This window comes from Panulirus ornatus, chromosome 12 (assembly GCF_036320965.1).
Source record: "Panulirus ornatus isolate Po-2019 chromosome 12, ASM3632096v1, whole genome shotgun sequence".
In the NCBI taxonomy this organism is placed as follows: domain Eukaryota; kingdom Metazoa; phylum Arthropoda; class Malacostraca; order Decapoda; family Palinuridae; genus Panulirus; species Panulirus ornatus.
This window is the reverse complement of record NC_092235.1, coordinates 46,003,400-46,023,524: the sequence shown is the minus strand read 5'-3', so window position 1 is coordinate 46,023,524 and position 20,125 is coordinate 46,003,400. Positions and strand designations below refer to the sequence as shown.

At 41.5% G+C, this 20,125-nt stretch overlaps 1 protein-coding gene across 1 annotated transcript in view; it reads left to right on the top strand.

The window, feature by feature from the left end:
• Positions 1–17,418, top strand: part of QIL1 (MICOS complex subunit MIC13 homolog QIL1) — a 28,054-nt gene extending 10,636 nt beyond the window's left edge. Inside the window, exon 3 of the mRNA XM_071667825.1 lies at positions 16,989–17,418. Coding sequence (XP_071523926.1) covers positions 16,989–17,297 — 309 coding nt within the window. The 3' untranslated portion in view covers positions 17,298–17,418. The remainder of the gene's footprint in view (positions 1–16,988) is intronic.
• The last annotated feature ends 2,707 nt before the right edge of the window (positions 17,419–20,125 follow it).

Sequence of the window (20,125 nt, the reverse complement as noted above, 5' to 3'; positions counted from 1 at the left end):
AGCTGTGTAGGTATGTATATTTGTGTGTGTGGACGTGTGTATGTACATGTGTATGGGGGGAGTTGGGCCATTTCTTTCGTCTGTTTCCTTGCGCTACCTCGCAATACGCGGGAGACAGCGACAAAGTATAAAAAAAAAAAAAAAAAAATATATATATATATATATATATATATATATATATATTTTTTTTTTTTTTTTCCTGTCGCTGTCTCCTCTATCTCCTGGGGATAGAGGAGAAAAAATACATCCCATGTATTCCCTGCATTTCATAGAAGGTCACTAAAAGGGGAGGGAGCGGGCGGCTGGAAATCCTCCCCTCTCATTTTTAATTTTCCAAAAGAAGGAACAGAGAAGGGGGTCAAGTGAGGATTTCCTTCAGAGGCTCAGTCCTCTGTTCTTAACGCTACCTCACTAACACATATATATATGGTTTCAGAAGTGGTAGAGGATGTGTGGATCAGGTGTTTGCTTTGAAGAATGTATGTGAGAAATACTTAGAAAAGCAAATGGATTTGTATGCAGCATTTATGGATCTGGAGAAGGCATATGACAGAGTTGATAGAGATGCTCTGTGGAAGGTATTAAGAATATATGGTGTGGGAGGCAAGTTGTTAGAAGCAGTGAAAAGTTTTTATTGAGGATGTAAGGCATGTGTACGTGTAGGAAGAGAGGAAAGTGATTGGTTCTCGGTGAATTTAGGTTTGCGGCAGGGGTGTGTGATGTCTCCATGGTTGTTTAATTTGTTTATGGATGGGGTTGTTAGGGATGAGAGAGCTTGGGAAGTGAGTCAGTTGTTGTTCGCTGATGATACAGCGCTGGTGGCTGATTCATGTGAGAAACTGCAGAAGCTGGTGACTGAGTTTGGTAAAGTGTGTGAAAGAAGAAAGTTAAGAGTAAATGTGAATAAGAGCAAGGTTATTAGGCACAGTAGGGTTGAGGGTCAAGTCAATTGGGAGGTAAGTTTGAATGGAGAAAAACCGGAGGAAGTAGAGTATTTTAGATATCTGGGAGTGGATCTGGCAGTGGATGGAACCATGGAAGCAGAAGTAAATCATAGGGTGGGGGAGGGGGTGAAAATCCTGGGAGCCTTGAAGAATGTGTGGAAGTCGAGAACATTATTTCCGAAAGCAAAAATGGCTATGTTTGAAGGAATAGTGGTTCCAGCAATGTTGTATGGTTGCGAGGCGTGGGCTATGGATAGAGTTGTGCCAGCAGGAGGGTGGATGTGCTGGAAATGAGATGTTTGAGGACAATATATGGTGTGAGGTGGTTTGATCGAGTAAGTAATGTAAGGGTAAGAGAGATGTGTGGAAATAAAAAGAGTGTGGTTGAGAGAGCAGAAGAGGGTGTTTTGAAATGGTTTGGGCACATGGAGAGAATGAGTGAGGAAAGATTGACCAAGAGGATATATGTGTCGGAGGTGGAGGGAACGAGGAGAAGTGGGAGACCAAATTGGAGGTGGAAAGATGGAGTGAAACAGATTTTGAGTGATCAGGGCCTGAACATGCAGGAGGGTGAAAGGCGGGCAAGGAATAGAGTGAATTGGATCGATGTGGTATACTGGGGTCGACGTGCTGTCAATGGATTGAATCGGCATGTGAAGCGTCTGGGGTAAACCATGGAAAGTTCTGTGGGGCCTGGATGTGGAAAGGGAGCTGTGGTTTTGGTGCATTATTACATGACAGCTAGAGACTGAGTGTGAACAAATGGGGCCTTTGTTGTCTTTTCCTAGCGCTACCTCGCACACATGAGGGGGGAGGGGGATGTTATTCCATGTGTGGCGAGGTGGCGATGGGAATAAATAAAGGCAGACTATGAATTATGTACATGTGTATATATGTATATGTCTGTGTGTGTATATATATGTGTACATTGAGATGTATAGGTATGTATATTTGCGTGTGTGGACGTGTATGTATATACATGTGTATGTGGGTGGGTTGGGCCATTCTTTCATCTGTTTCCTTGCGCTACCTCGCTAACGCGGGAGACAACGACAAAGCAAAATAAATAAATAAAATAAATATATATATATATATATATATATATATATATATATATATATATATATATATATATATATATATATATATAGCCCTGAGGATAGGGGAGAAAGAATACTTCCCACGTATTCCCTGCGTGTCGTAGAAGGCGACTAAAAGGGGTGGGAGCGGGTGGCTGGAAATCCTCCCCTCTCGTTTTTTTCAATTTTCCAAAAGAAGGAACAGAAAAGGGGGCCAGGTGAGGATATTCCCTCAAAGGCCCAGTCCTCTGTTCTTAACGCTACCTTGCTAATGTGGGAAATGGCGAATAGTACGAAAGAAAAGAATATATATATATATATATATATATATATATATATATATATATATATATATATATATATATATATAATATATATATATATATATATATATATATATATATATATATGCTGTGTATATGCCTTGACCCTCTCGATCAATACCCTCCCTTATAATTTCCCAGGAATACTAAAAAAAAACCTATACCTTTGTAATTTGAACACTTACATTTATCCCCTTTGCCTTTGTACAATGGTGCTATACATGCATTCTGCCACTCCTCAGGCACCTCACCATGAACCATACATACATTGAATTTCCTCACCAACCAGTCATCAACACAGTCACCCCCATTTTTTATAAATTCCACAGCAACACCATCCAAACCCGCCGGCTTTCATCTTCTGCAAAGCTTTCACTACCTCTTCTCTGATTACCAAATCATTCTCTCTGACCCTCTCACTTTGCACACCACTTCGACCAAAATACCCTATATCTGCCACTCTGTCATCTCACACATTTAACAAACCTTCAAAATACTCACTCCATCTCCCTCTCACTTCACTACTACTTGTCATTTGCCCCTTCACCGATGTTCCCATTTGTTCTCTTGTCTTATGTACTTTATTTACCTCCTTCCAAAACATCTTTTTATTTTCCCTAAAATTTAATGATACTCTCTCACCCCAACTCTCATTTGCCCTCTTTTTCACCTCTTGCACCTTTCTCTTGACCTCTCGCCTCTTTCTTTCATACATCTCCTGGTCATTTGCACTATTTCTTTGCAAAAATCATCCAAATGCCTCTCTCTTCTCTTCCATTAACAATCTTACTTCATCCCACCACTCACTACCCTTTCTAATCTGCCCACCTCCCACCTTTCTCATGCCACAGGCATCTTTTGCGCAGGCCATCAATGCTTCCCTAAACACATCCTATTCCTCCCCCACTCCCCTTTTTGCTCTCACCTTTTTCCATTCTGCACTCAATCTCTCCTGGTACTTCCTCACACAAGTCTCCTTTCCAAGCTCACTTACTCTCACCACTCTCTTCACCCCAATATTCTCTCTTCTTTTCTGAAATCCTCTACGTATCTTCACCTTCACCTCCACAAGATAATCCCCCTAGATGCCCCTCTCAGTGTTACCATGACATTCTTATATGCAAATGACCGTTTGACCGTGGTAAAGTGATGCATACACACACACACAGCTCACAAGAGCAGTGGTTGAAACAATATGTTTGAACAAAGTGGGGGGAGAGAGAGAGAGAGAAATTGTTGCAGAGAAGCGATAGCTGTATAACGGTAAATATTTCAATTCCATTTGGAGGAATAGTGGTTCCAACAATGTATGGTTGGAACCACTATTCCTTCAAACATACCCATTTTTGCTTTCCAAGATAACGTTCTTGACTTCCACACATTTTCCAACGCTCCCAGAACTTTCACCCCCCCCCTCCCCCACCCTATGATTCACTTCCGCTTCCATGGTTCCATCCGCTGCCAGATCCACTCCCAGATATCCAAGACACTTCTTCCTCCTCTTTTCCTCCATTCAAACTTAGCTCCCAATTGACTTGTCCCTCAACCCTATACTGTACCTAATAACCTTGCTCTTATTCATATTTACTTTCAGCTTTCTTTTTTCACACACTTTACCAAACTGAGTCACCAGCTTCTGCAGTTTCTCACACGAATCAGCCACCAGCACTGTATCGTCAGCAAACAACAACTGACTCACTTCCCAAGCTCTCCCATCCACAACAGACTGCACACTTGCCCTCTTTCCAAAACTTTTGCATTCACCTCCCTACATCACGCACCCCTACCGCAAACCAATATTCACTGAGAACCAATCACTTTCCTCTCTTCCTACATGTACACATGCCTTACATCCTTGATAAAAACTTTTCATTGCTTCTAACAACTTGCCTCCCACACCATATATTCTTAATACCTTCCACAGAGCATCTCTATCAACTCTTTCATATGCCTTCTCCAGATCCATAAATGCTACATACAAATCCATTTGCTTTTCTAAGTATTTCTCACATACATTCTTCAGAGCAAATACCTGATCCACACATCCTCTACCACTTCTGAAACCACACTGTTCTTCCCCAATCTGATGCTCTGTACATGCCTTCACCCTCTCAATCAATACCCTCCCATATAATTTCCTAGGAATACTCAACAAACTTATACCTCTGTAATTTGAGCACTCACTTTTATCCCCTTTGCCTTTGTACAGTGGCACTGTGCAAGCATTCGCCAATCCTCAGGCACCTCAACACGAGTCATACATACATTAAATAACCTTACCAACCAGTCAACAATACAGTCACCCCCTTTTTTAATAAATTCCACTGCCATACCATCCAAACCCGCTCCCTTGCCTGCTTTCATCTTCCACAAAGCTTTTACTACCTCTTTTCTGTTTACCAAATCATTCTCCCTAAACCTCTCACTTTGCACACCACCTCAACCAAAACACCCTATATCTGCCACTCTATCATCAAATACATTCAACAAACCTTCAAAATACCCACTCCATCTTCTCACATCACCACTACTTGTTATCACCTCCCCATTAGCCCCCTTCACTGATGTTCCCATTTGTTCCCTTGTCTTATGCACTTTATTTACCTCCTTCCAAAACATCTTTTTATTCTCCCTAAAATTTAATGACACTCACAATTTTTGCAGGGAAATAATGCAAATGACTGGGAGATGTATAAAAGAAAGAGGCAGGAGGGCAAGAGAAAGGTGGAAGAGGTGAAAAGGGGGGATAGGGGAGAAAGAATACTTCCCACGCATGCCTCACATGTCGTAGAATGCGACTAAACGGAATGGGATCAGAGGGCTGGAAACCCTATCCTCCTTGTATTTTAACTTTCTAAAAGGGGAAACAGAAGAAGGAGTCACGCGGGGAGTGCTCATCCTCCTCGAAGGCTCAGATTGGGGTGTCTAAATGTGTGTGGATGTAACCAAGATGAGAAAAAAGGAGAGATATGTAGTATGTTTGAGGAAAGGAACCAGGATGTTTTGGCTCTGAGTGAAATGAAGATCAAGGGAAAAGGGGAAGAGTGGTTTGGGAATGTCTTGGGAGTAAAGTCAGGGGTTAGTGAGAGGACAAGAGCAAGGGAAGGAGTAGCACTACTCCTGAAATAGGAATGGTGGGAGTATGTGATAGAGTGTAAGAAAGTAAACTTTAGATTGATATGGGTAAAACTGAAAGTGGATGGAGAGAGATGGGTGATTATTGGTGCATATGCACTTGGGCATGAGAGGAAAGATCATGAGAGGCAAGTGTTTTGGGAGCAACTGAGTGAGTGTGTTAGTAGGTTTTGATGCACGAGACTGGGTTATAGTGATGGGTGATTTGAATGCAAAGGTGAGTAATGTGGCAGTTGAGGGAATAATTGGTGTACATGGGGTGTTCAGTGTTGTAAATGGAAATGGTGAAGAGCTTGTAGATTTATGTGTTGAAAAAGGACTGGTGATTGGGAATACCTGGTTTAAAAAGAGAGATATACATAAGTATACGTATTTTAGTAGGAGAGATGGCCAGAGAGCGTTATTGGATTACATATTAATTGATAGGCGCGCGAAAGAGAGACTTTTGGATGTTAATGTGCTGAGGGGTGCAACTGGAGGGATGTCTGATCATTACCTTGTGGAGGTGAAGGTGAAAATTTGTTGAGGTTTTCAGAAAAGAAGAGAGAATGTTGGGGTGAAGAGAGTGGTAAGAGTAAGTGAGCTTGAGAAGGAGACTTGTTTGGGGAAGTACTAGGAGAGACTGAGTACAGAATGGAAAAAGGTGAGAACAAAGTACGTAAGGGGAGTGTGGGAGGAACGGGATATATTTAGGGAAGCAGTGATGGCTTGCGCAAAAGATGCTTGTGGCATGAGAAGTGTGGGAGGTGGGCAGATTAGAAAGGGTAGTGAGTGGTGGGATGAAGAAGTGAGATTATTAGTGAAAGAGAAGAGAGAGGCATTTGGACGATTTTTGCAGAGAAATAATGTAAATGAGTGGGAGATGTAAAAAAAAAAGAGGCAGGAGGTCAAGAGAATGGTGCAAGAGGTGGAAAACAGGGCAAATGAGAGTTGGGGTGATAGAGTATCATTAAATTTTAGGGAGAATTAAAAGATGTTTTGGAAGGAGGTAAATAAAGTGCATAAGACAAGGGAACAAATGGGAACTTCAGTGAAAGGGGCTAATGGGGAGGTGATAACAAGTAGTGGTGATGTGAGATGATGGAGTGAGGATTTTGAAGGTTTGTTGAATGTGTTTGATAATAGAGTGGCAGATATAAGGTGTTTTGGTTGAGGTGGTGTGCAAATTGAGAGGGTTAGGGAAAATGATTTTGGTAAACAAAGAAGAGGTAGTAAAAGCTATAGCGGAAGATGAAAGCGGGCAAGGGAGCGGGTTTGGATGGTATTGCGGTGGAATTTATAAAAAAAATGGGGTGACTGTATAGTTGACTGGATGGTAAGGTTATTTAATGTATGTATGACTCATGGTGAGGTGCCTGAGGATTGGCGGAATGCTTGCATAGTGCCATTGTACAAAGGCAAAGGGGATAAAAGTGAGTGTTTCAAATTACAGAGATATAAGTTTGTTGAGTATTCCTGGGAAATTATATGGGAGGATATTGATTGAGAGGGTGAAGGCATGTACAGAGCATCAGATTGGGGAAGAGCAGTGTGGTTTCAGAAGTGGTAGAGGATGTGTGGATCAGGTGTTTGCTTTGAAGAATATATGAGAAATACTTAGAAAAGCAAATGGATTTGTATGGAGCATTTATGGATCTGGAGAAGGCATATGATAGAGTTGATAGAGATGCTCTGTGGAAGGTATTAAGAATATATGGTGTGGGAGGCAAGTTGTTAGAAGCAATGAAAAGTTTTTATCAAGGATGTAAGGCATATGTACGTGTAGGAAGAGAGGAAAGTGATTGGTTCTCAGTGAATGTAGGTTTGCAGCAGGGGTGCGTGATGTCTCCATGGTTGTTTAATTTGTTTATGGATGAGGTTGTTAGGGAGGTGAATACAAGAGTTTTGGAAAGAGGAGCAAGTATGTAATCTGTTGTGGATGAGAGAGCTTGGGAAGTGAGTCAGCTGTTGTTGGCTGATGATACAGCGCTGGTGGCTGATTCATGTGAGAAACTGCAGAAGCTGGTGACTGAGTTTGATAAAGTGTGTGAAAGAAGAAAGCTGAGAGTAAATGTGAATAAGAGCAAGGTTATTAGGTACAGTAGGGTTGAGGGACAAGTCAATTGGGAGGTATGTTTGAATGGAGAAAAACTGGAGGAAGTGAAGTGTTTTGAAGTGTTTTAGATATCTAGGAGTGGATTGGCAGCGGATGGAACCATGGATGCAGTAGTGAATCATAGGATGGGAGAGGGGGTGAAAGTTCTGGGAGCGTTGAAGAATGTGTGGAAGTCGAGAACATTATCTTGGAAAGGAAAAGTGGCTATGTTTGAAGGAATAGTGGTTCCAACAATGTTATGTGGTTGCGAGGCGTGGGCTATGGATAGAGTTGTGCGCAGGAGGGTGGATGTTCTGGAAATGAGATGTTTGAGCACAATATGTGGTGTGAGGTGGTTTGATCGAGTAAGTAATAATAGGGTAAGAGAGATGTGTGGTAATAAAAAGAGTGTGGTTGAGAGAGCAGAAGAGGGTGTTTTGAAATGGTTTGGTCACATGGAGAGGATGAGTGAGGAAAGATTGACCAAGAGGATATGTGTCAGAGGTGGAGGGAACGAGGAGAAGGGGGAGACCAAATTGGAGGTGGAAAGGTGTGCAAGAAGTAGAGTGAATTGGAATGATGTGGTATACCAGGGTTGACGTGCTGTAAATGGGTTGATCCAAGGCATGTGAAGCGTCTGGGGTAAACCATGGAAAGTTCTGTGGGGCCTGGATGTGGAAAGGGAGCCTTGGTTTCAGTGCATTATTACATGACAGCTAGAGACTGAGTGTGAACGAATGTGGCCTTTGTTGTCTTTTCCTAGTGCTACCTCGTGCACATTTGGGGGGAGGGGGTTGTTATTTCATGTGTGGTGAGGTGGCGATGGGAATGAATAAAGGCAGACAGTATGAATTATGTACATGTGTATATATGTATATGTCTGTGTGTGTATATGTTATACGTTGAGATGTATAGGTATGTATATTTTCGTGTGTGGACGTGTATGTATATACATGTGTATGTGGGTGGGTTGGGCCATTTTTTCGTCTGTTTCCTTGCGCTACTTCGCTAATGCGGGAGACAGTGATAAAGGAAAATAAATATAAATAAATATATATACACACACATATACGTACACATACATAGACTTGTCCATATGTACGCATGTACATATTCATACTTTCCTTCATCCATCCTTGGTGCCACCCAGCCCCTCAGGAAACAGCATTGCCACCCCTTGCGTCAGTTAGGTAGTGTCAGAAAAAGCCAAATTTGTTCACTCTCTGTCTCAGGCTCCCTATCCACACCCAGGCCCCACAGACCTTTCCATGGTTTACTCCAGACGTTTCACATGCCCTGGTTCAGTCCATTGACGGCATATTGACCACAATATACCTCATTGTTCCAATTCACTCATTTCTTTACATGCCTCTCACCATCCTGCATGTTCAGGCCCAATCACTCAAAATCTTTTTCACCTCCAACTTCGTCTCCTGCTTTTCCTTGTTTCCTCCACCTCTGACACATATATCCTCTTTGTCAGCCTTTCCTCACTCATTCCCTCCATATGTCCAAACATTTCAACACACCTGCTCTTTCAACCACACTTTATTACCACACATCTGTCTTACCCTTTCATTACTTACTTGATCAAACCACGTCACAACCACGTGCAATAGGCCCAGGTTTGAATCCTTGCTGTTGGAGGTTATTATGTCTTCTATGGAAAGTGCACATTCCTGTGCATTATATTCATGTTCATATACCCCCATGTTTGACAGTAAGTTGTGTAAAATTGATTACTGGTAATGTAAGCCTGATGGGATTTGAACAGTCTAGGCCCCGTTGCTCATGGATGTGAGACTAAGGGTATTCAGTACTAGTAATCAAATATTGATGAAAGATTGACTAGAGGATATGTGTTGAAGGGACAAGAGAGACTAAATTGGAGATGGAAGGATTGAGTGAAAAAGATGAACATGCAAGAGGGTGAAAGGCATGCATGGGATAGAGTGAGTTGGAGCAATGTATTATACTGGGGTCAATTGCTGTCAGTGGACTGAACTAGGGCATATGAAGCATCCAGGGTAAGCCATGGAAAGGTCTGTTGGGCCTAGTCATGCATAAGGAGCTGTGGTTTCGGTTCAATACACATGACAGCTAGAGAGAGAATGGATGTGAGCAGATGCAGCTTTTTTTCATCTGTTTCTCTCACCAACACTATTTCCTCTTTTTCAAAAACCTCTACAAATCTTCTCCCTCACCTCCACAAGATAGTGATCATACATTCCACCAGTCGCCCCCCTCAACTTATTTAAATCTAAAAGTTTCTTTTACATGCATGTCAATTTCTCCTACTCACATTTCTATACTTGTGTATATCCCTTTTTTTTTAACCAGGTATTCCCAATCACCGGCCCCTTTTCAGTACACTACTTCATAAGCTTTTCACTGTTAAAATTCATAATACCCAATATCCCTTGCACCCCAATTATACCATCTGCCACATAAGTCACCTTCACATTTAAATCACCCATTACTAGTATCTGGTCTCTGACATCAAAACTGCTGACACTCACTCAGCCGCTCCAAAACACTTGTCTAATGATCCTTCTTCTCATGGTCATGTGCATAAGCACTACGAATCAACCATGCCTCACCACCTACTTTCAGTTTGACCCACATCAGTCCAGAATTCACTTCCTTAAACTTTGTCATACACTCCCACAACAACTGCTTCTGTCCTGCCTCAGGACTCTTGTCCTCTCTAACAAACCCCTGACTTTACTCCTAAGACATTTCCAAACCATTCTTCCCCTTTACCATCAAGCTTTGTTTCGCTCAGAGCCAGAACATCTAGGTTTCTTTCCTCACACATACTACTTAACTCTCCTCTCTTCTTGTCTTGGTTACATCCACACTCATTTAGACACTCCAGCCTGAGCCTTTAGGGAGGATGATCACTACCTCTGTTCCCTCTTTTAGAAACTGAAATACAAGAGGGGTGGAGGGGTTCCAGCCCACTGCTCCTGCCCACTTTAGTCATCTTCTAAGACACACTGGGAATATGGAGGTAGAATTCTTTCTCCCCTAGCTCAGGGATAATATAATGGCCATGGGCCTGTTTGCGTATATACATTGGCAGGCATTGTATGTATTTATTTATTCATTTATTTATGTATTTACACACACACACACACTGCCCGTCAGTGATGTACACACGAGTGGGCCTATGGCAATTATATTTACACAAATCACCTTCCACCAAAAACAGTGTTGATGTGCACCAATGAAGTTAGCGCCCTCTAGTGAGCAGTGGCAGCTACGACATGCTAACATACATGAATCTGCCTCAGTAGCAGTTTAGCTGGGGGCAGGAATGCCTTGTTGTGCTCCTCACTTTTGCTCTGGATTTTTGATAGAGAATGGATGTGAGCAAGTGTAGCTTTTTTTTCTGGTGCTACCTTACTAATGCAAGAAACAGCAATCAGAAATGAAAAAGTACAGTACATATATCTTATTTATTTATTTATTCATTTATTTTGTTTTGTTGCTGTCTCCCATGTTAGCAAGGTAGCACAAGGAAACAGACGAAAGAATGGTCCAACCCACCCACATACACATGTATATACATACACTTCCACACACGCAAATATACATACCTATACATCTCAATGTATACATATAAATATACACACAAAGACATATGCATATATACACATGTACATAATTCATACTGCTTTTATTCATTCCCATCGCCACCTTGCCACACATGAAATAACAACCCCCTCCCCCCTCATGTGTGCAAGGTAGCACTAGGAAAAGACAACAAAGGCCCCATTCATTCACACTCAGTCTCTAGCTGTCATATAATAATGCACCGAAACCACAGCTCCCTTTCCACATCCAGGCCCAACAGAACTTTCCATGGTTTACCCCAGACACTTCACATGCCCTGGTTCAATCCATTGACAGCACGTTGACCCCGGTATACCACATCATTCCAATTCACTCTATTCCTTGCACGCCTTTCACCCTCCTGCATGTTCAGGCCCCGATCACTCAAAATCTTTTTCACCCCATCTTTCCACCTCCAATTTGGTCTCCCACTTCTCCTCGTTCCCTCCACCTCTGACACATATATCCTCTTTGTCAATCTTACCTCACTCATTCTCTCCATGTGCCCAAACCATTTCAAAACACCCTCTTCTGCTCTCTGAACCACACTCTTTTTATTACCACACATCTCTCTTACCCTATTATTATTTACTCGGTCAAACCACCTCACACCACATATTGTCCTCAAACATCTCATTTCCAGCACATCCACCCTTGTTGGAACCACCATTCCTTCAAACATACCCATTTTTGCTTTCCGAGATAATGTTCTCGACTTCCACACATTCTTCAAGGCTCCCAGAATTTTCACCCCCTCCCCCATCCAATGATTCACTTCCACTTCCATGGTTCCATCCGCTGCCAAATCCACTTCCAGATATCTAAAACACTTCACAGGGGAAACAGAAGAAGGAGTTACACAGGGAGTGCTCATCCTCCTCGAAGGCTCAGATTGGGGTGTCTAAATGTGTGTGGATGTAACCAAGATGAGAAAAAAGGGGAGATAGGTAGTATGTTTGAGGAAAGGAACCTGGATGTTTTGGCTTTGAGTGAAATGAAGCTCAAGGGTAAAGGGGAAGTGTGGTTTGGGAATGTCTTGGGAGTAAAGTCAGGGGTTAGTGTGAGGACAAGAGCAAGGGAAGGAGTAGCACTACTCCTGAAACAGGAGTGGTGGGAGTATGTGATAGAGTATAAGAAAGTAAACTCTAGATTGATATGGGTAAAACTGAAAGTTGATGGAGAGAGATGGGTGATTATTGGTGCATATGCACCTGGGCATGAGAAGAAAGATCATGAGAGGCAAGTGTTTTGGGAGCAGCTGAATGAGTGTGTCATTGGTTTTGATGCACGAGACCAGGTTATAGTGAGGGGTGATTTGAATGCAAAGGTGAGTAATGTGGCAGTTGAGGGAATAATTGGTATACATGGGGTGTTCAGTGCTGTAAATGGAAATGGTGAAGAGCTTGTAGATTTATGTGCTGAAAAAGGACTGGTGATTGGGAATGCCTGGTTTAAAAAGAGATATACATAAGTATATGTATGTAAGTAGGAGAGATGGCCAGAGAGCATTATTGGATTACGTGTTAATTGATAAGCGTGCGAAAGAGAGCCTTTTGGATGTTAATGTGGTGAGAGGTGCAACTGGTGGGATGTCTGATCATTATCTTGTGGAGGCGAAAGTGAAGATTTGTAGAGGTTTTCAGAAAAGCAGAGAGAATGTTGGGGTGAAGAGAGTGGTGAGAGTAAGTGAGTTTGGGAAGGAGACTTGTGTGAGGAAGTACCAAGGGAGACCGAGTACATATATCTAGAATATATATTTCTTTATTTTGGTAGACGTTTTCCTACAAGGTAGCATCAGGTACAGATAAAGTCAGCATCCACTCATCCATTCTTTAGCAGTCATGTGTAATGCACTGAAACTACAGCTCCCTATCCACAACCAGGCCACACAGACCTTTGCATGGTTTACCCTGAATGCTTCACATGCCCTGGGTCAGTCGATTGACAGCATGTTGACCCCTGTATATCACATCCTTCCAGTTCATTATATCCCATGCGCACCTTTTACCCACCTGCATGTTCAAGCCCCAATTGCTCAAAATCTTTTTCACTCAACCCTTGCATTTCCAGTCTGGTTTCCCTGTTCTTGTAACTTTCAATTTAGACACTCACCTATTTCATCATTCTCTCCATATGTCTAGCCATTTGAGCACACCCTCTTCAGCTCTTTCAAATATACACTTTTTATTACCACACCTTTCTCATATCCTTTCACCACTTACTTGATCAAACCACCTCTCACAACATATTATCATCAAACATTTCATTTCCAACACATCCACCCTCCTCTGCACAGCCTTATCTGCAGCCCATGCCACACAACCAGACTTGATCAAACCACCTCTCACAACATATTGTCATCAAACATTTCATTTCCAACACATCCACCCTCCTCTGCACAGCCTTATCTGCAGCCCATGCCTCACAACCAGGTAATATTGTTGGGACTACTATATCTTCAAACAAACAAACCCATTTTTGCCCTACCAGACAACAAAGTCTCTTTCCACGTGTTCTGTAGCGCTCCCAGAACCTTTGCCCCCTCGCTCACCCTATGACTCACTTTTGCTGCCATGGTTTCATTGGTTGCCACATCTACTCCCAAGTATCTAAGACATTTCACTTCCTCCAATTTTTCTCCATTCACACTCTTAAGTAACCTGTCTCTCAACCCAGCTAAACCCAATGACCTTGCATTTATTGATATTTACTCTCAACTTCCTCCTTTCCCACATTCTTCCAAACTGTCACCAACTTGTGCAGTTTCTCACCCAAATATGCCACTAATGCTCTATCATCAGCAAACAACAACAGACTCACTTCCCAGGCCCTCTCATCCCCCAATGACCACCCAGGGCTAATTTCTATGAGAGTCTTGGTGTCACCTAGGTCCTTGCCGAAGGCTTCTGTAACCCAGAGATGAGCTACTTCCAGTTGCAGGGAAATGTAGACTCCTTTGGAGTGAGAAAGTCTCTAACAACTACTTTTAAGTGCTACAACTTAACAAAGATGACTTTTTGCTTGTGGTGTAACCTTGAACAGGTAGAGCTTGCAACATTTACTTCCAGTCCCAGGAGCCTCTTCTATCCCTATGAGGCTCCTGCATCCCCAAAGGACCTCTTGCAGCTCTAAGGCTACATTGCATACAGTAACAGTAGAAGAAAAATGGAATCCTATGGAGTGTGAAGTTTTCTAGTGAGATTGTATTCTTCTCATACAACCTCACCAAAGGTGACTTTTTATTTGCAGAGTAACCATGGGCAGATAGAGTCCAGTGATGTCTATATATAGTACTACCTCTACCTGCCTTATTGCATCAGGAGCCCCTTCTGTGGGGCTCACATAGCACTCAAAAAGCTGGCCGCATGCAGTGGGCAGGACCACTGATCATGAACTGTAGTGATGCTATGTGTATGTCTATGTAATGCAATTGAAGTTTAAGTGTTCAGAGCATTCGGTGAGGTAGCTTCTTTTTAAGTGTAAAGGGTCTTGAGATATGTTGAATTAGTTTTGCAGGGATGGGCAATGTCCAGAATGTAGACAAGAAATTGTATTTCATACACATCTAGAAGGTGTGGTTTCATATGGGTGTATGACAGATGTGTTGGTGTTTAAGACTAGTTGGGGAGAATGGCTGCTTAGTGCATGCTGAATCAATTCTTTGTAAGTATTGTCCAAATGCCTCTCTTTTCTCTTTCACTAACAACTTTACTTCTTCATCCCACCACTCACTACCCTTTCTAATCTGCCCACCTCCTGCCTTTCTCATGCCACATACATCTTTTGCACATGCCATCACTGCTTCCCTAAATACATCCCAATCTTCTCCCACTCCCCCCTCATCATTTGCTCTCACCTTTTACCATTCTACACTCAATCTCTCCTGGTACTTCATCACACAAGTGTCCTATCCAAGGTCACACTGTCACCACTCTTCCCAACATTCTCTCTTCTTTTTTGAAAACCTCTACAAATCTTCATCTTTACCTCCACAAGGTAGTGATCAAACATCCCTCCAGCTGCCCCTTTCAGCACATTAACATCCAAAAGTCTCTCTTTTACACACCTATCAATTAACACGTTATCCAATAATGCCCTTTCTCTCCTACTCACATATGTATACTTATGTATGTATATCTCTCTCTTTAAACCAGGTGTTCCCAATCACCAGTCTTTTTTCAGCACACAGATCCACAAGCTCTTCACCATTTCCATTCACAACACTGAATACCCTATGTACACCAATTATACCCTCAATTGCCACATTACTCACTGTCTCATCTAAATCACCATCACTAATACCCAGTCTTGTGCATCAAAGCTGCTGACACAGTCACTCATCTGCTCCCAAAACACTTGCCTCTCATGATCTTTCTTCTCATGATCAGGTACATAAGCACCATTAATCACCCATCTCTCTCCGTCCACTTTCAGTTTTACCCACATCAATCTAGAATTTACTCTCGTACATATATATAAAGGCTGATTCAATGGAGAAACTGCAGAAGTTGTTGACTGAGTTTGGAGAGTAAATGTGAAGAAGAGCAAGGTCATTAGGTTCACTAGGGTTGAGGGACAAGTTAATTGGGTTGTAAGTTTGAATGGAGAAAAATTGGAGTAAGTGAAATGTTTAGATACCTGGGAGTGGATTTACCAGCAGTTGGAACCATGGAAGCAGAAGTGAGTCACAGGGTGAGGGAGAGGACAAAGGTTCTGGAAGTGATGAAGAATGTGTGGAAGGAGAGAATGTTATCTCAGAGAGCAAAAATGGGTATGTTTAACAGAATAGTAGTTCCAACAACATTGTATGGTTGCGAGGCATGGGCTACAAATAGGGTTATATGGAGGAGGGTGAATGTGTTGGAAATGAAATGTTGTTGGTATGTTGCTTTTGTGTTGATGTTTGTGGCATGGGAAGTGAAAGTTATGTCATGTAGGATGCCCAGAATAGTTAGTAATTTGTTGAGTAAGAGTGATTGGCCATAAAAAGATGGCGCAGGTTGGAGTCATGACTAGGATAAAAAAGGTGACTGAGGACTTCTATAGAGATGCAAACATTCTGTTCTTAGTGAGCTAATGTTCCAGTTTTGCAATGTAGTGTTGCATGGTTGTTCTTTCCTCTCTGGGGTTAGGGTGCTGTGATACAATTGTGAGGTTGTCTCCATTCAAGAGGCCCTTCATTCTGTGGTCTGCAAGAGGAAGTGGGAGGTCATGTAAGAATAGATTCTTTGCATGTGTCAGGAATAAATGGTGGGTGAGCGGTTCTCTCTGGGGGGATTTTGTGTTCGTTTTTAATGACTTTCATGTATGGTTGTTTTGTGGATTATTTCTGAGTATAATTATGTTCTTTGGGAGGAGGGATGTCATTGTACTGGATCATAAGTGCCTCTTTTGTGGGAGCTGGTTTGATGGAGAAAGTGTTGATCTTTAATGTCCACCAGAGATAATTGCTGTGTGTGTTGTGTTTCATTGTGTGAAGGAAGGAATGCCACTTTACAATTAGCTTTTCAGTGATGATGATGTTTAGGGCTTATATTTGTTGTGTGATATCTTTTGATGGTGAGTGGTTTTGCCTGGGCAGGTTTGTTTTGTTTATAAGGTCAGCAACTTGAAGAAAATTTTCCATTTTTTTTCTGTCTTTGTGGTATGTGCTTTTTACTACAGACAAAACTTTTTTCTAAAAAAGGAATTTTTCATCCTATATGTACTCATGAGAAATTATATTTTGCTGCATAAAATTCTAACTGAAAATTTTCAAACATTTTGCATTGTTTTTGCCAATCATTGTACAACTTACTTTTTTCTTTGTTCACAGTACTTACAGTTACCAAAGAAAGAAGTTGTTAATGTTAACTTTCGAAGCTACTGGAATAGTGGGGTCTTTACTACATTTGACTTTATTGCCAACCTACCAGAAAATGTTGTTGGCATTAAGGATTCCATCATAGAGTTTGTAACTTCTCCATCCATCCCTGCTAAACAAAATGAAGAACTTCAAAAGTTAGAGGAAAAAGAATCAGAAGACATCCATCAAGAAGCAAGTATACCAGTGGAGGATGTAACACTTGCTCCACAAAATATAGCAGACTCTGCACAGGTCAGAAAGCATTTCACAGACAGATGATAAATCAGAATAGTCAGTTATCAGCAGTAATACATTTGATTTATTATTTGATACATTCATTTATATCTCCCAATTTCCATTCTTATGTATATATTGATCAATAAATCAGTTAGCCTTCTAATTTATTTCAGTATGCCTTTTACTTGAAGCCAATGTGCATAAGGCTTGCCATTACTCAAGATTATATGATTTTCATGATTAAAGTTACTTTAGAAATTAATGATATAAATATTCTGGATGAAATGAAGGGAGAAGATCAGAAGAAGGGAGAGACTGGTGCTACACTTGATTCGAAGATCCTGGATGTTCTGGCTCTGAGAGAAATTGATATGAAGATGAGTAAAAAAGGTCTGAGAATGTTCAAGGGGTAAAGTTTGGGATTATTGTGTAGACAAGAGCAAGGAGGATTGAGGCATTCTGATGGAGGTATGGTGGTACTGTATTAGAGTATAAGGAAGTGAATACAAGACTAATGTGGGTTAGAATAAAAATAACTGAGAAGTGGGTGACTGTCAGTGCTTATCCACATGGTAGTAAGAAGAGTGAAGAAAAGAAAGATTTCTTGAGGGAGCTGAGCAAGTGCTCCAGTAATTTTGATGAAAAGGGTCTAGTCCTTGTGGTGGGTGATTTGAATGCTGAAGTGGGTGATGAATCAGTTGTGAATATCATTCATAGGCATGAGGAACCTGATGTAAATGAAAATGGGAAACTGGCTGTTGAAATGTGTGCAAATAACGATTGGTGACTGGATTACTTTGATTAAAAAAAATATATACATAAAATATACATGGACGAGAGGACCTGGGGTAAATGGGCGTAATTGGTCAGTGCATCAACTGAAAGGCATGAATAAGCAAAGATGATGGATATTACAATGCTGAGAGGGGCAGCAGGAGGGATGTTTGATAATTTCTTGGTGGAGGAAGGTGTGACAGTTTGTAGGGATTTTAGGAAAAGACAAAATGACAGAGCTGGAAGGAACTGGTGAAAGCTACAGAGTTTGGAAAAAGAGGCCTGTTTGCAGCAAAAGAAACTGATAAAGAGTGGTGTAAAGATAGTAAATGAAATGGGTGAGTAATGGATGATATTTAGGGATTCATTGCTTACACATATGGGTGTGGTATGCAGAACATGGGTAGTAAGTGGTGGAATGATGAAGTTAAATTGCTGAGGAAAGATAAAAGGTGTATGGATGGTCACTGCAAGGATGGAGTGCAAATAATTGGGAGTTCTATCTATTTGCCTATATATCTGACACCTGTTCCTGGCCAGAAGTCCCTCAAGGAGGTGCCATGGCAATAAAGTCTCCATAACTAGTGAACTCCAGTGATGTTTCTTAGCCTTTAGTGCCTTGCCCTTAACAGGCCACTGGCAGAGGGCATATCTAGCACAGTGTTTGCTGAAGTTACTACCTAACTTTCCTACTGACTACTTCTACCTAATGTTCCTTCCTTATGTTCATACATACTACTACCCAATATTTATACCTAATGCTCCTTCCTAAATGTTCCTACCTACTATTTCTATCTATTGCTCCTAACATTTTGCCAAAAAGCAGGGGTAGTGCAAAATGCTCACCACATAAAAATCTGGTGTTGCAAAAAAATGAACTATGTGAGTTTCTGGAAAGAATGCCAGTAGTCCACATGTGGGTGAAGTAGAGAGAAAAGACAGCTACCTGGGTCAGAGGAGGGCAACTTGACAACCACTAAAGTGCTGGCTCACTACACAGGTGTCACTAACCCTCCCAATAACCAGACAGGAAGTACTGGTAATACACCTCCTGAGTCATTGGCTGCCTACACACATATATTTATGCAAAAACCTTCACTGTGAAGTGTTGATTGTGCACATACATATATATATATATATATATATATATATATATATATATATATATATATATGTTTTGGAAGGAGGTAAATAACGCCTGTATGACGACAGATCAAATGGGAACATTGGTGAAGTGGGCAAGTGGGGAAGTAATACCAGTGAGTATTTTGAAGGTTTGTTGAATGTGTTTGATAATAGAGTAGCAGATATAGGGTGTTTTGGTTGGGGTGGTGTGCAAAGTGAGAGGATCATGGAGAATGGTTTGGTTAAGTGAAAGCTCTGCGGAAGAAGAAATCCGGGAAGGTGGCAAGTTTGGATGGTATTACAGTGCAATTTATTAAAAAGGGGGGAGACTATGTTATTCACTGGTTGGTAAGGATATTCAATGTATATGTATGGACCATGGTGAAGTGCCTGAGGATTGGCAGAATACATGCATAGTGCCACTGTACAAATGCAAAAGGAATAAAGGTGAGTATTCCTGTACAAATGCAAAGAGAATAAAGGTGAGTTTTCAAACTGCAGAGATATAAGTTTGTTAGTATTCCTGGGAAATTATATGATTTGGTAAACAGAGAAGAGGTAGTAAAAGCTTTGCAAAAGATGAAAGCTGGCAAGGCAGCGGGCTTGGATGGTATTGCAGTGGAATTTATTAAAAAGGGGGGTGACTGTGTTGGTAAGGATATTTAATGTATGCATGACTCATGGTGAGGTGCCTGAGGATTGGCGGAATGCATGTATAGTGACACTGTACAAAGGCAAAGGGGATAAAGGCGAGTGCTCAAATTACAGAGGTATAAGTTTGCTGAGTATTCCTAGGAAATTATATGGGAGGGTATTGATTAAGAGGGTGAAAGCATGTACAGAGCATCAGATTGGGAAAAAGCAGTGTGGTTTCAGAAGTGGTAGAGGATGTGTAGATGAAGTGTTTGCTTTGAAGAATGTATGTGAGAAATACTTAGAAAAGCAAATGGATTTGTATGTTGCATTTATGG